At 43.2% G+C, this 13,417-nt stretch overlaps 1 protein-coding gene across 1 annotated transcript in view; it reads right to left on the bottom strand.

Annotated features, from left to right (window-relative positions):
* The window catches only part of MAP3K15 (mitogen-activated protein kinase kinase kinase 15), an 83,166-nt gene extending 69,908 nt beyond the window's left edge, over positions 1–13,258 (bottom strand). The window contains exon 1 of the mRNA XM_027738247.2: positions 12,772–13,258. Within this exon, the coding sequence (XP_027594048.1) occupies positions 12,772–13,087 (316 nt within the window). The 5' untranslated portion in view covers positions 13,088–13,258. The remainder of the gene's footprint in view (positions 1–12,771) is intronic.
* Positions 13,259–13,417: the final 159 nt, after the last annotated feature.

The raw sequence follows: 13,417 nt of genomic DNA, 5'->3' as shown, positions 1-13,417 counted from the left end.
ATGAGTACTTTCTTTGTCCAAAGTCCCAAAAAGACTTTATGAAATCTCTGTCACTTCCTGATGAAGTATCCTTTTCTCTTTATTTTGCGGAAAGACCATAGTCAGATTTAGGGATGATCAGCAAAGAATAAAAACAAAACTCAGGAAAAAGAAAAAAAGAAAAAGGGTTGCAGAAGCACTGAGCATCTTTATTAATGTGAAAGTGTTTCTACTAAGTCACTTTCCTCTTCTGAAGACTTCTGAGTTCTGTGTATTGCACCTTCTGTGGAGAGGATGGGGCCAAGCCATAATGCTTCAGCAGAGTGCTTTACCCCACGCTCATGCATATTCACGCTAGGACCACTTTTCTGCATCACCCCAGTGATCACAGAGCAGAATTCAACATTGAAAAAACTCCTAACGTCTGTTCTATCAGTCACTCAGAATCAGTTTTCAACTTTAAACTGGCAGGAAAAGTCAATTGCAAATGATTGGAGGAACTTAAGAGGTCTGTGCCTGTAAGTAAGGGTTGAGCCACAGAGCAGGGAGAACACTGCATTTTGTATCACTAGAATAGGTGTGCTGGTTTTACAAGCACCGTTTCAGAAGCGATATGGAAAAAAAGAAATACGTGAATAACAGCAGTGAAATTTTCAGATGGCAAGCAGTTTCTAAGAAAACGTTTCAGAAATTTGTGTTATCAGGTCATCCAAACACTGTACAGAGTCTTGATGCATTTTGGTGCACATGGGCTGTGTATCTTCAGTGTATATCAGCAAAATCTTCCCATCTGTTCTGACATTGCCTGATTTCACTAGCCTTCATTGAAAAATTAAGTTCTTATAATCACAGCAATGGTATTAGCCACTTGATGTAATCCTTTTGGATTTCAGTACAGATTTCTATACTGTCTCTCACAGTATTCTTCTGGACAAGATGTCCAACATACAACCAGAGGCATCAGAGGGTAAAAAAAAAAAAGTTAAAAAATAATCAAGCATTCTTTTGTGCCTTGACTGCAAGCCAGAAAGTCAAAGCAGTTTCTGGCTTTCCCAAAACAATATGATGACTTACCTAGCTGTGTTACTATAATAAGCAAAAAGCTAAGTTTATCAGCTCCAAAACTTCATTATCATGAAAACAAAAAATCCATCTCAAAACATTTTCAGACATTCACTCTAATTTAGATACTTTCTTCACCTGACAACAAGTCATAACTTGTCACTTGTCTAAAGCATCATAAACAGCAGTAGTAGGAACTGGCAGAATGTCTGGCTTTGAGGATGGTAATCATGTCCTCAAACTGGGTTTAAAAAGACTGAAGCATGTCAAGCATCCATTTACAAAGAAAACATCTGAAACAATATCACACTTGCACAAAAGGCAGAGCTGATGCTGATAAAAGCTGACAGTTACTGTGTGAAACAGGATTGTGCACACAGAAGCTCTGCTAAGTAAGGCAGCCTAGTGCCAAACAGTAATGCCATTGTAAACATTAGCTTTTCTACTGCAAATTTTTATTGACTAAGATTAGTCCAACAGAGATGACTGGTCTAGCACTGTTAGAAAGAAACAGATAGAATGCAGCCTTGTACTGCAGAATTAAAAAAAAATAATTAAAAAAAAGTCTTTCTTCAACTGCTGTGAGTGAAGGGCAGCAACAGGAGAGTTAATGCAGCTAATCTCACCGAAGTGAAATTATTATAGGCAGATACTTTTCTGCAATAGAAAAAACCCACAGCCTTTCTGTGATTGCTAAGGCAAGGACACTTGATTCAATACAATTTCTCGTGGCTGAGCTGGCTATTAAATGGTTGTAGCAAATTTAAAGGTGAACAGGAGAGAGGACAGCAATCAAATGGCAGTAATTCACTATCCTGAATTTAAAAAAGTAACTCCCCTGTTATTTTCCCCACAATCAGTTTCATAGAGTCTAGCACTGTTTTTGACAGGCCTGGAGGCATCAGAGTACCACAATTCATGGAAAGCACTGCTGGCACCAGTAGGAAACTGAAGAATTTTAGACAAAGCTTATTATCGTGCTGATTTGCACAGGAGTTTGTTTGTTTTCCAGAACCAACACATTTTTGGCATAGACTTCAAAAGCTTTAGCTATCATGTGAACAACACATTTCAAATTGTTGAGAGGTCCATGACCATCAGTTGAGCTACAGTTCTGTGCATAAAGGCGTGTTTTCCTAAACAGAATTAAAAACACAAAAGGCAGAGGATCCAGACATTTCCTTCCATAACTTGATACAAAATGAAACAAAAAAGATTATACTGAAACAGTTAATTCAAGATGATTCTCTTTGTGTTTTACTTTGAAGTGGTATTGAAGACTTTTTAAACATAACTTAAGCACAAAAGCAGTACATACTACAGTAGACACAACTGCATGTGCACAAGTTCAGCTATGATAAACTGGACTACCTTCCTTGCTACTGGATTTGGCAATACCATCCCGGATGAGCAGAAAGCTAGGGACATAGTCTGAACAGTGTCATCACTGTTTTGGATTTGTGTCTGTCATCAGAGCCTCCTCTAGTCAAAGAAAGATCATACTAACCAAAACTGGGATCATGTCCTTTCAATGTAGTAAAAGCTGGGGTACATTTTTTAAAGTTCTGAATCCCATTTGTCTTGGAGCTCCAAGGCATAACTGTTGTTGAACTACTGACTCAGACAGAAGTTTAAATGCTCAGAAGCGCTACCAAATAATATTTGAAAAGTTTCAGTTCTACCACCTTGAACACCACAGCATAATCATTTACCTTCTCAGGTTGAATATTACAAAGGATAAAAAAAGCAAGCATGGTTTATCATGACATAGCAATCCAATACAATTAAGTGTCAGAATTCACATTCCAGCTTTGGGTTCCACCTTGCAGACTACAGTGATGCAACTTCTGTTCCTGGCATGCCTCTATAGCCAGCCCAACCTCCTGGAAAAGGTGGCCTCTTGCAGCGCTGCTGAGAGAAAGAAGAGGTTAGGTGAACTCATACTGTGAGACACGTTTGACCACCGGGCTGCCATTTGAATCACCCTGACCTCAGCAGACACACTATGCTGTTTATAGCAAGCCTGTGCTAGGGAGCAGGATAAAGCAACAGTTGCAATCCTTCTCTTGGCTCAGCCTGAGGCACTCAAATGGCTGTTCAAAGGTAGCCTGAGGCTAAAGCAATTCACATCCGCGCTGAAGTGCAAGGCAAACAGAGCCTACCATATTCACGGATTTCACCTGCCAGCAGCAAACATTGAGGTCCCCCTAAGACCCTACACCCATCTCGACTGCCAAACTGCAGCCATGTAACAAACTGCAGTGAGAAACGAGGCTTGGCCAAGCAATCACTGCTGCAGCTGCTCCTCCACATGCACCAAAGTAGCAGCATGCCCTGAGTACCACCTGAACACAGGTTTGCAGCCAGCAAGTTCAAACTGGAGGCCCCTGACAGTGACAAAATATAGTCTTTGCATACATCCTCCACACGCAGCCCCACCCCTCCTCTCCCTTTCTGCAGTCCCTGACTGTAATGAGATTTGTCCTGGGATAAGAACACCAGGTGAGTATTGCAGGAGGAACTGTCTGGATGCATGATAAATGCACTTCAGAGATGGGGGAGCCCAGATGTTTGGGACTGACTTTGGCACACACTGGCCTGCATAAGGGTATAAAACGCTGCTGGACATTGGGCCAACTGGTCTCCCAGTGTTGCAAGCAGCTTCCAGGCAGAGCCCCTTCCCAGCACAGATGCCTGCAGGGTATGTGCAACCTGAAGATGAGGAACTTTTCGACAGGTGAGTAAAAAGCACTTAGATCCCATCACATACGGAGATAAAATTCTAAAGTAGCAGCATAGGTACTTTGTTGCTTTGTAATTGTGAATTCAGCAAGGCCAGACTGTAAACCTGTACTTTTCTAGCCAAACCTGCTTGCATTATAAGCCTTTAGACGTAAACTGTTGACCAAATCTGAGATTAAGTGGACCTAGCTACACCTAGACTTCTCTGAGAAGTTTAGAAAGCAAGTGGGTTTCACTGAAGCTCATGACTCAACCAAAGGGACCATGACTTGATCATACTATAATCTATTATAATAGATGATAGAGCTGTTATTTGAGAAACTGCACTGGCAATATTCAATACTGAATTAGCAATAAATCTAATAATTATCATTCACATAATCACCATATCCTACTTCTGGCACCTGGCCAAGAGCCTTCTCTTCACTACTTTGCTACAAGTCCATCTTGAGGAACCCAAAAAGTCTTGAGTTCTCAACCAAGTTTGCACCAAGTCCTTACACCTCAGAAGAGCTTTACCTCAAACTTCTACATCTGCAAACCACGAACATTAGTTACTTTTTAACTAGAGAGTACATGCAAGTGTAATTTGACAATTAAAAAACAACACATGATTACACTGATAAAAGCAAAGCATGACCACAGAACGTAATATGAGCTACTGCATATCTACCATAATTAGTCTGTTTTATGGGAGGATGGAAATTAAAGCAGTGTAATTAACCCACACAAGCAAACAGTTCCTTTTTTTTTCCCTTTAACCTAATTTTGTGACTTTCAGGTCTAAGAAAAACAATTCTTAAACCTATGAAGAATATGCTACACACAGCACAGTGAGACTGAACAAGCATGCAATCCCTGTAAAGGAGATCAGTGGCCAGGGACCAGGCTCCCACATAAGCAGCCCCTGGTTGACTCAAGCCTGTCAGCCTCACGTACAGCTTCTTTTCAGCAGTTCTCTGATGTCACCGAGAGTAAACTTGAAATACCACAAGACAGAACCAGAGATCTCTTGCCCACATCTCATGGTCAAATGGCACAGTACATTCCTTCAGAGCGACTTAGGAACTACACTGAAAAATATGTTTGCATAGAACTCCTAAACTAAACAAAAAAAGTGAGCTTTAGAATGCGCTGACTGGTATGCATAGCCAGCACATTTTTTTTCCTTCTATCAGAGGGAAAACATTTTCAGAACATTTACTGATGTGAAGAATTTCAGAAAATGCTGGAAGTTTAACTTCACAAAAAACATTTAAACGATATTTAAAAAAAAAAACCCTAACCCACTTTAACGGCAGTGTTTTCAAGGGCAGTTAAGTGCACCAATAATTGGTCTTCAGAACAAAGGCAGTTTAAGATAGATGCAGTTGTTCCTCTCTTCAGAATAACCCTAAATGTTCAATTTTTTGAAATCATTTGTAATGACTGTAATGGGCGTAAAAGCCTTTAAGTCTATTTAGTGAGAATCAATAAGATTGTTAATAATATAGAGAAAAATACTATTTGCAGAGTAAGTTAAAACAAAACAGAAACAAACAATTTATATTGTATCCAGAGAGAAGATTCCTTCTTAGCCGATTCAACACCTAGAAATCATTTGATATGTTCCTAGCTACAAAGCCCAGTGACAGAGTTCACAGTCAGATTCTGGGAAGCCTTCTCAGATTTAGTATTTAAGCTCAGGAATAGAGAAAGACAGAAAACACAGTTGTAGGCTGAGTTGTTTTTTTGGGTTTTTCATGCAAACAAGTTTATGCACAGGAAAGAACACGGAACAAAAATAACTGCATGCTTTTTCTCTTTCCTTTACCCAAAAGTCATGGCACAGAAATTAGTCACTTCACATAGACCATATGTGCGCACATTTAGTATCTCACTTTGGAACAACAGAAGTTCAAATTTGCATGGCTCACACCAGATTTTTAGAGAGGCAAACAACTTCATTCAAAGTTTCATTAAAAGGCAGGACTCATACTGGGTTTGGATTGTTGATATGTCTTTTTTGTGTTATTACAAGTTGTGTATTACTTGTTGACCCATCACAAGTAAAAAGAGATGCTTGTTCCAAAAGGAGAAGTAACACAATGGAATCTCTCTCTGTTAGAGAATCAAGGTATATTTCTCTGCCCAAATACAGCCCGGACAGAAAATGGATTGAGAACAGCCTCGAGGAGAAGGACTTGGAGTGTTGCATGATGAGAAGTATGATATGACCCAACAATGTGTGCCTGCAGCCCAGAAAGCCAACCACGAGCTGCACCAAAAGCAGGGTGGCCAGCAGGTCAAGAGAGGGCATTCTCCCTCACTACTCCACTCTTGTGAGACTCCACCTGGAGTGCTGCGTTCAGCTCTGGGGCTCCCAACATAAGAAAGATGGGAACCCATCGGACAAGTTCAAGAGGAGGAGCATGAAGATGATTAGAGGGCTGGAGCCTCTCCCACGAAGACAGGCTGAGACAGTTGGGGCTGTTCAGCCTGGAGAAGGCTCCAGGGTGATCTTCTAGCAGCCTTCCAGTACCTACAGGAGGACTACAGGAGAGCTGGAGAAGGACATTTTACAAGGACCTGTAGTGATAGAACAAGGGGGAATGGCTTTAAACAGAGAGAACAGGTTTAGACTAGATATTAGGAGAAAATTCTTTACTGTGAGGGCGGTGAAGCACTGAAACAGGTTGCCCAAAGAGACTGTGGATGCCCCATCCCTGGAAGTGTTCAAAGCCAGAGTGGGCAGGGCTTTGGGCAACCTGGTCTAGTGGAAGGTATCCCTGACCATGGCAGGTGGGTTGAAACAAAGTTCAACATGGGAAAGTGCCAGGTTGGGGCAACCCTGGATGTACATTCATACAGACTGGGGAATGAGATGCTGGAAAGCAGCACCTTGGAAAGGGACCTGGGGGTCCTGGTCGATGGCAAGTTGAATATGAGTCAGCAGTGTCCTGTTAGCCAGGAGGGCCAACTGTGTCCTGGGGGGCATCAGGCAAAGCATCTCCAGCTGGTCGAAGGAGGGGATTGTCCTGCTCTGCTCTGCACTGGGGTGGCCTCACCTTGAATATTGGTCACTGTAATACAAAAAAAGATATGAAGCTATTAGAGTGTCCAAAGGAGGGCAATGAAGATGGTGAAGGGCCTTGAGGGGAACTCATATAAGTGGTTGAGGTCGCTTGGTCTGTTCGGCCTGAAGGAGAGTGAGAGGAGACCTCATCATAGTGTACAACTTCCTCATGAGGGAAAGAGGAGGGGCAGGCACTGATCTCTGCTCTGTGGGGCCAGTGACAGGACCCGAGGGAATGGCCTGAAGTTGTGTCAAGGGAGGTTCAGGTTGGATATTAGAAAAAGATTCTTCCCCCAGAGGGTGGTTGGGCACTGGAACAGGCTCCCCAGGGAAGTGATCACAGCACCAAGCCTGACAGAGTTCAAGAAGCATATGGATTATACTCTCAGGCACATGGTGAGACCCTTGGGGATGGCTCTGTGCAGGGCCAGAAGTTGGACTCGACGATCCTTGTGGGTTTCTTCCAACTCAGCATATTCTGTGAGATGATCTTTAAGGTCCCTTCCAATCCAAGCCATTTTATGATTCTGTGACAGTAACATACAGATTTGATGGATTGCATCAGGCTCATTACCATAATTTAAAACTGGCCTCACATACTTGCATGCAAAAGGGTTACAATACCGGTACATTACAAGGTCTAGTTATCAAAATATTTGGTTCGATGACACAGTGCAGAGCGTTGCTGGAGACATCTGTAGTCACTCTACATTTGCAATACCACGCAGAGATAAAAGATCCGGTCCCGATAGCTCTGCTGTTGTATTAAAGCAGCACAATATTCAACCCAGTCAGCTCTGGCCTCTCAGCTACCACTCTCTTGTTCTGAAAGTAGCTGGTTTGCTTCTCTTCATATTTCTGGATTCTGTGGTATATACACCTTTTGAGATTTAAAGCAAATACTCCCCTAGCCATTGAGCCAGTTGCAAGGGAAAAGAAAGGAAAGAAAAAAGTTTAAGTATTCCCCAGTAAAACAAAAAAACCCTGCCTGCTGAGGTAAGTATGAGACAGCTAACTCTTAACTCCTTCCCTGCTGCTCATTGTCACACCCAGGGGCAAAGATAAATTGCAGCAGGAAGGTCTGTTGAACTTTAAGATGTTATTGCCCTCAACTGTCACTCTCACCTTCCTGTCAGATTACAATCCCTGTGGCATAGCCAGCGAGAGAAGAACGTGCCTCCAGCTGAGCTACACTGGTTACCAAGCCATGTATTATCCTAAACTAGAGACAAATGTTTACTGCACTCTGACACACTAAGCCTTTGGGCTGAAGAAGTTGAAGCATCCCTGCCAATTCTGAAGCAGGGACACCGGCCTTCTGAGGACAGAGAGCTTCAGGGCAGGCAGCCGGGTACAGGCAACAATCATTCATTCTCCCAGTGGTTGCCAGAGTCTGAAAATTAGGATCCAGCATATACATTTCCTCCTTCCAGTTTCGTGGTATAGCATGAACAAGAGGAGTTTCAGGGACAAGAAATAAGGGTTATGTTAACAGTGGTTCAACTATGGTACAGAAGTAAGGAGGACCCACGCTTCAGTCTCTGTCTGGGTTCCCTTCCAAGTTTAACATTGGTTCTGAGTGAAGATGGGGCTGCAGAGACAGATACCAATGAATTTTTGGGCTGCCTTATAATGCACGTTAGACAATTCGATATATAGCAAAACAACAGAAACACATTTCAAAATATTCCACTATACTCACAAATTAGCTGAGATAGTGTCCTGGATTGTCAGAGGAACACTCATTTTTCTCAGGCCAATATTTAGCTTCATTCCTCAGTATACCACTCTTTCTAGCTTGTCTTCCTTTCAGTTGATTTTCATCCTGATGACTTCAGTGACTGCAGTCATCTCTGAATGCTCTGGTCAAATGTTCAAAGAAACATTCCAAGCCTCGAAACAGAGTGCTGTACATCCCTCATGAGGGAAAAGGATGATCAGCTACAGAAACAGGACTTCACAATCCAAAACAGAAACATCCAAAACTTGTATAACTGTACTTCATCCACTCCTTCACTTCCACACAGTAGCCAAACGCTGTGGCACTTCACGCAATAAGCCCAGATAAAGTTTTTGTTTGACAAGGAAAAGCTACATCTCTTTCTATCTACCATCATTTTTCCAGAGGTACAGGTCAGACATTCGACTCTGACATCATGTTTGCTGTCTTAGTACATCCAGAACGGAAGATCCTTTGCAGCTATGAACCACTCTGCCTGCAACATCACTAGCCAAGTCACACTCACCTTTTCACTGTTTCTTAAGCTGTTTATGAATGCACCATACCACCTGTAGTTTTTGTAGTTTTGTAGTTTTTCTGCATGGGACAATTCTGAAGAATTCTAAAAATCCTTAGTGAGCTCCTAGGCTCCCTGTTCCTAAGGAAAATACTTTATTTTGTGCAAAAAAGCTTCACACTAATGCCCAGTATCTGTGGTTTCAGTCTAAAAATATCGCTTCTTTTTCTTCCCAGAGATAAAGTCAATGTATGCAAGCATCCTTGCTGCTTCTCCATTAGGTACATACCATCACCCACTTCAGCATAACATAAATTACTTTCCTGACAGCTTGTTTCTAGCACACACTGAGCAAAGAAATCTCATCTTTCTGCTATTTCACAATTTATTGTACATTTGCTCTCACAAGTGCTGTAGTTCCCCTCTAGCAAAGCACCTGAGAACACTGGGTGATTTCTTAGGATCAGGGTCATCCTGCATTACCTGCAATACTTAACTAATGGCATAAGTCACACTTCCATGCATGATAAGATTTCAAATGATAATAAGTCAGTAATGAGTACACTCAAGGAGAAAAAGAGACATATTGTCTTACTATGGAATACAGGTGGTTTTGCAGCACTCAGTGTTGTACTGAAAAATCATCTACTAGAAAATCTGCCTGCAGACAGGAAATTCCTGTTGATCTTTTTTACTGCACTCTGTCCTTCAACTTTGCTGACTTTGTCATCGATTTTCCAGCTCCAAGAGTAATCATATTATAGATTCATACTAAATAAGGTAGATAAGCTTGATTTGGACAAGGATTGTCTTATGACTAAATAAATGGCTACAATTTCAAGCAGGGCCAGGGAAAAAGGCAAATAGACAGCATTTTTAACAAAGACTCTCCTTACTACTCACAATGAAATGGTCCTTGCTGCTCAGCCTTTAAGCATTAGTAGATGGTCAAGGTTCCACTAGTAAACCAAGAGATGGTTACAGGCATCTTTTAGAGATCCCCCCCACCCTCATTACAAAGCAAGAGGACATTCTTCTCAAGGTTCTGCCCCGATGTACAGAAAGTAAATAGATACTATAACAGATATCTTCATTGTAGGAAACACCTGCTCAATATCTTGCACAGGTAGTAATAAAACTTCTTTAGATTTTTTTCTTCTTAAAGTAAACACACTGTCATTTCCAAACACAAAGTTCATCATGAAGCATAGGACTGCTTGTATTAAAACTCATTCTTAATGCTGTTCTTCATTAAGAACTGAATAGATGTCAATGGTCCCAATCCAACACATATTCTGGAAAAAGAATATGGTAACAATGAATTGCATCTATAAAACACAGAAATTAAAAATTACTGATTTTTCAAAGATTTAAGAGATCACAAAGTAGTGGATAAAGAATGTTGCATGTAAATGAAAAATTATGAGATTCGGCATTTTTGGATAATAGTTTGACTTGTATTCAAAAGCATGAGGCAGGGAGAACCCACCAATAAAGAACACAGAGCAAGAAAACAAGAAGGGCGTAACAAAAATTCTCAGGAAATAATAACAGATCATTCTACATAAAATGAGAACTGAAAAAAAAGAGGCAGCACTTTAAAACCCACAGTGACACTTCAACTCAATGGCTCAGCATAATTTTGTAAGCTTAAATTTTAGAAATGCTAAGGTTCTGACTGAGGAGTTCTCAGATCATCAATCTGCAAAGCAAAAACAAAAATGATATAAAAACGTCGATGCTAGAAGAGCCACTTATTAAAATATTAAAACAACAGAAGAGTTAAATAAAAACCCTATTAAAATAATGGTTTTTTTTAAATTAAGAATGCTAGCATTTTCAGGGTGACATTGCACTCAATGGCAGATAATTGGGATCCCTGACAATACAGTAATGCTAAAATACTATTAACATATTCAGCATGGTTTTCAAAAAAGTATATACAGTGAAATAAATCTTTCTGCTTTTGACAGCTTGAAGGTCTGGTTGATAAAGATGACTTATGCTAATACACTCGAGTTTCTCTTAATACAAGTAACTTATCATTAAAGGATGCTTTGACCAAAAATTTTGACAAATAAAGGCACACATTACACAAATTAAAAAGCTCTCCCCCTGGTTGATCTCCAGATGTTGCTACTATAAAGAAATCCACGTAAACACTACTTTGACTGGTCTCCTTTGAAATTCCTGACTGGCGACTATTCAATTTTAATGGACACTAAAAATGATATAAAGTATTTGCTGACCAAACCTGGATATGTGTTGAAGGAGCATCCAGAAACAATGCACTTTACTATTACAAAGTGATATTAATCACTGATAAAATTATCTTGGTCCTACAAGATGACTTGAATGCAAAAGTCCATGAAGTTAGGCCACATTCCCAGAAAAGAGGCACTCCAGAACGCAGCAGGAAAACATTTTGAATAACTGTCTCAAGCTCTCAGCACAATGTAGAGCAGGTGTGTGCACAATACATTAATAGGACTATTAGTGGAAACAGTGAAATAATCTTGTATTGATGAGTACACTATTATGTTTACTTTCAAAAGGGCTACAAAAAATATTGGAGATGCACAATGAAATTGCTAGTTCATGCTTGTGTACTAAGACACACAAAGAATATATTACACACCCGTCAACCTCGCTAGCAGTTATAACAAAAAACCCTTGACGGGGAATGTAAAAAACAATGACAACAGAGCATGTAAAGTTCTTCAATATTTGGAGAACTTACTGGGATGAAACGGACTCCTAATCACATGAGAGTTTAAAATAAAATTAAAGTTTTAAGAAGTATTCTTTAACACATCTCATGAGCAAAACAAAGTTATTCTTGTGAAAGACAGACATCAGCATGGACTTTCCCTCTTTGAAATTTGTGAATTCCCCCATTTCTTAATGCCTGCTCATACAGATAGGAGAAGTCTGCATGTCAGCAACATGTTCACATATCTTGATTAGTCTTAATAATACCTATTGACTCAGAGGCTTCCTCTGCTTGCTCAAAAAGCTCACGGTTCTCTGCCATCGTGCCCAAGCAGCCACATGCTTTTGAGTGGAGAAGGGACAGCAGCTTTCTTTTGAACCATCCGACACCAGTGACCAGCTGGAGCCAGAACGGGGTGAGCAATACTCACAAGTCTTCCTCAGGGCCCTTGTTCAGAGCAATACTGGATCACTCTGTTCCTGGCTACATACAAGCCAATTTCACTGTCCAGGTCTGGAGTGAGAGGGGTGAACAAGCAGCCTCTGGCCAAGCCAGACCAGAGCCTGGACTGTCTTCATGGGATGTCACACTAAGCTCCCAGCCAGGCTGGGCAAACCACACCAGCAAGAGCCGCTACTCCTTAAGGCTCGGTTGGTGCTGCAGGATCCACAGTCCTGCTGGAGCTACACACTGCAGGGACTCAAAAGGCTGCTGTAAGCGCTTGAACTTTTTCCTCACACCTCCTCCTCCTCTTCCATGTGCTTGGCACATTACCTGAGAATCCCTTCACACACGTTTCCCTGTCTCCACAATCCTTCCTAAGAGCCCCCCTTCGCAGTCTCTTATTCGCCCCATTCCCCCTCTTCTCTGGCCTCTATGGCGCCTTTATCGATCCTTCCCCAGCCCGGCCGGCAGCGTCCCTGCACCGCCTGGGCAGGTGGCACCGCGTCCCGGCTCAGCCCAGCCTAGCCCAACCCGCTCACCTGCGTCGTAGAAGGCGTCCAGCACCGCCGTCTCCCCGAAGTCCAGCTCCCCGAAGTTGACCGTGCTGAGCTGAGCTCCCTCGGCCTCGCAGGCCCGCAGGAGGCACAGTCGCGCCCCGGCCTCGGGGCTCCGCGCCCCGTTGCCCGCCTTGGGCGGGTCGTTCAGCACATACACGACCCGCAGGCAGCGCGGCCGCGGGGCCGCCGCGCCCACCTCCGCCGCCTCCGCCTCGGCCGGCCCGGCCGCCGCCAGCTCCGGCTCCGCGCAGGGGGGCGCCGGCTCCGCGGCCGCGCTGCCGCCCGCGGGGCTCTCCATAGCGGCGTCGAGGGACGAGGGGAGCGGGCGGCTGCCGGCAGGTGCTCAGGCGGGGCCGCGTCCCATCGCAAACGGCTGGGCAAACTCCGGCAACTCCCTCCCTCTCTCCTCCTGCCGGCCCTTCTGCCCGCGGCCGGGCGGTAGCGTGCCCCGGGATAGCCTGCCCCGGCAGGCGGGCACGGACACGGGGCGAGGCGAAGTAAGGTAAAGGCGGCCGGAGCGGAGCGGGTCTCGGCACCGCCCTCCCCGGCCGGGACAGCCCGGGAGAGCCCGGCTCCACCCCGCCGTGCCTTCCCGGGACAACGTGCCCCGCTTCCTTCCGCGACCGCG

Source organism: Pipra filicauda, unplaced genomic scaffold (genome assembly GCF_003945595.2).
Source record: "Pipra filicauda isolate LSUMZ 115617 unplaced genomic scaffold, ASM394559v2 scaffold12_size5214236_pilon, whole genome shotgun sequence".
In the NCBI taxonomy this organism is placed as follows: domain Eukaryota; kingdom Metazoa; phylum Chordata; class Aves; order Passeriformes; family Pipridae; genus Pipra; species Pipra filicauda.
Note: the sequence above shows the minus strand (reverse complement) of the source record. Positions and strands in the feature narration are given on the sequence as shown.